The following is a 2,826-nucleotide window of genomic DNA, read 5'->3' as shown; positions in this document are numbered from 1 at the left end:
TAGACTAAATTCGTATTACCCCATTCACAAAGTGATATAAATAAATACTTACTTCTTCCTTGAAGTTCAGATCGTATTTTTTGTCTGATGTGTAGAATTCAGAGGCAGCAACATCCATTCCAATGACAACCTAAGAACATAAAAAAACTTTGTTAAGCACTCTTACTGAAGCCAAAGCACTTAAACAAAAATTTTGACGAGAGGGGGAAACTAACTTTGCCTGTGTAACCAGCTTTTTCAATAGCAGTTTTTAGCAGTTCCAAACCCTCTTTGTTCTCCTGAAAAATTGAAAAACAAAACATCAGCAACTTCCCCCAAATATGAGCAAGTACCCACACTCCATGCATTAAAAAACATTAAAAATTAAGAATTGCCCCACTAAACATGATCAGCTATATGAAAAAGAGGGTTTGAACAACACCATGTACCTGAATATTAGGAGCAAAGCCACCTTCATCACCAACATTTACTGCATCTTGACCATATTTCTTCTTGATGACAGACTGAAACGTTATTAGCATAACCCACCATTAATAAATAAATAAAACACAGTAGCAAAGCATGTTGATTAACCAACAGTGTAGATGCATGCTCAGAAAGAACCAAGCATGGCAAGCCATGGCACCAAAAACTTCAATGTAAGCTAAGTTTAAAGCAAAAATCTAGATTGTGTAAAAACCAATTAAGATTTAGAGCACAATGTAAGAGGCAAATTAATGAAACATGAAGACAGACCTTCAAGTGGTGATATACTTCCACACCCATTTTCATGGCTTCCTTGAAAGAGGAAGCTCCCACGGGAAGAATCATAAACTCCTGCATATACATAAGTATTAGAAACTCATTGTAACTATCTGTTACACACACAAGAGAAGAGCCTTCAAAAGCATGCCTGCATTGCAAGTTTGTTTCCTGCATGTGATCCACCATTAATGACATTGAAGGCGGGAACTGGCAAGACCAACTTTTTGTTACCAGCAATATTTGCAATGTGCTGCACCAAGCCATAATTAAGTCAGATATAATATAATAAAGAAAAATTCCAGCCTAAGATAAAACACACATAGAAGGTAATTGAGGAGTTTGTGTGGAAGAATTCATATTTCCTCATTCTAATCTAGTAAATATTAGATTTAGACATTAATATCAGCAGTTCAGATATAAATACCTTGTACAAAGGAGTTTTCAGGACACTAGCACCAGCTTTGCAGACTGCAAGAGAAACTGCCAATATGGCATTTGCTCCAAGCTAAAACAACAAAATATGAATTAGAAATTCAAGAATCTCTTTAAATGATGCAACAATAGAAAGATAGCCTGACAAGCACCTTCTGCTTGCACCAACCCCATTCGTTAACAGTTCCATCAAGCTGTTGAACCATTAAGTTGTCAATTTCAGTCTGCTTGGTTGGGTCCTGTTCATTGTCATAAAAGCAACCCAAAAAAATGGATCAATGATCAATCCATAAACCACATAACAGCTCTGTCCGAATTTCAAACAGAAAAAAAAAGAAAGAAAAAAAAAAACTTAGCCATGACAACAGATTTAGAAGCTCTGATAATACATAATTAATAAATCCAAAGTTAACCAACCTTGCCAATTAAGGCAGGAGCAATAATCGTGTTAACATTGTTAACAGCCTGCATGTGCAAAAGAAAATCAAGGTGAGAATAAACACTGATAGCACAATAACCGTGACGACCTATTAAACTATGTAGACACTAGATGAGACTTACCTTTGATACACCCTTCCCAAGGTAGTCAGATCCTCCATCTCTTAATTCAAGGGCCTCATAGATTCCTAAAAAGAAATTTAAAAGACAAAGGGAACAAAGTTAAACAAAACTGATCAAGTGAGAAAGCTACCTATGCGGTTATGCCGAAAATCTTTTTGAAAAAAAAAACAGTATAACGATAAAGATATAGAATATAATTTTGAAAATTTTCTAGATGTTATTTCAAAGGGATACATCAGTATCAGATATGAGAAGAGATTTCAGCATACCAGTGGATGCACCACTTGGAACAGCAGCTCTAGCAAAAGTGCCATCTGAGCATGTCAAATCGACCTGAAAAAGAAAAAAAGAATCTTCATCCATTTCAAAAACATTTTAAATAGTCCACCATAACCATACCTCAAGAAATTCAAATTCAACCATAAAAACAAATCGATTCAAATCAAAATCAAATTAAGAAACAAAGACAACGGATAAAGTGAATAAAAAGTCTTGATTAGATCTCGATATCATCAAAATAATGAAGACGGAGAAACAAATGAAGAGAAACAGCGAGGACGAGTGAGATATGACGAATCGGAGAATAACATAAAAATTACTGAAAAGGCGAAAGAGGTTGAGAAGAGAGAGAAGCGAACCTCGACGGTGGGATTACCACGGCTGTCGAAGATCTGGCGGGCCTTGATGGTAGTGATGGTGGCCATGGATGATTGTATTTTAGATCTGGAAATGAGTAGATCGAAGGGTGAGTGAGAAGTGGCGAGTTCTGAAGATGAACAACTTCGGGTGGTGGGGGTTTATTTATAGTTGATTAAGCTTTGTACTTTATTCGGGATTAGGTTTTAAGACACCTTATAATAATTTCCTTGCTACACATAAAGTCTTTTTTTCATCCAAGTCACTTACATAATGCACGTGAAATTACGTTTCTCTTTATGCATCTTGCGTTACTCATCATTTTTCTCCTCTTTTTTTTTCTTCTTTTTTTTATTTGCGTTTTTCTTTTTTTTTTATCTTTTGTGGGTTTTATCGTTGTCTTTTTTATTACTGTTATTATTACTGTATTTTATTTTTTCTCCTCTTTTTATT

The 2,826-nt window shown here is 35.2% G+C and overlaps 1 protein-coding gene across 1 annotated transcript in view; it reads right to left on the bottom strand.

Moving 5' to 3' along the window:
- LOC107648785 (enolase 2) overlaps positions 1 to 2,441 on the bottom strand; it is a gene marked incomplete in the record, with an annotated part of 4,729 nt that extends 2,288 nt beyond the window's left edge. Inside the window, 11 exon segments of the mRNA XM_016352603.2 lie at positions 53 to 130; positions 216 to 278; positions 429 to 503; positions 736 to 816; positions 893 to 994; positions 1,169 to 1,249; positions 1,329 to 1,415; positions 1,594 to 1,641; positions 1,738 to 1,802; positions 2,007 to 2,070; positions 2,376 to 2,441. Of these exon segments, the coding sequence (XP_016208089.1) occupies positions 53 to 130; positions 216 to 278; positions 429 to 503; positions 736 to 816; positions 893 to 994; positions 1,169 to 1,249; positions 1,329 to 1,415; positions 1,594 to 1,641; positions 1,738 to 1,802; positions 2,007 to 2,070; positions 2,376 to 2,441 (810 nt within the window).

Source organism: Arachis ipaensis, chromosome B06 (genome assembly GCF_000816755.2).
Source record: "Arachis ipaensis cultivar K30076 chromosome B06, Araip1.1, whole genome shotgun sequence".
Lineage (NCBI taxonomy): Eukaryota > Viridiplantae > Streptophyta > Magnoliopsida > Fabales > Fabaceae > Arachis > Arachis ipaensis.
This window is presented reverse-complemented; position numbering and strand designations above follow the sequence as displayed.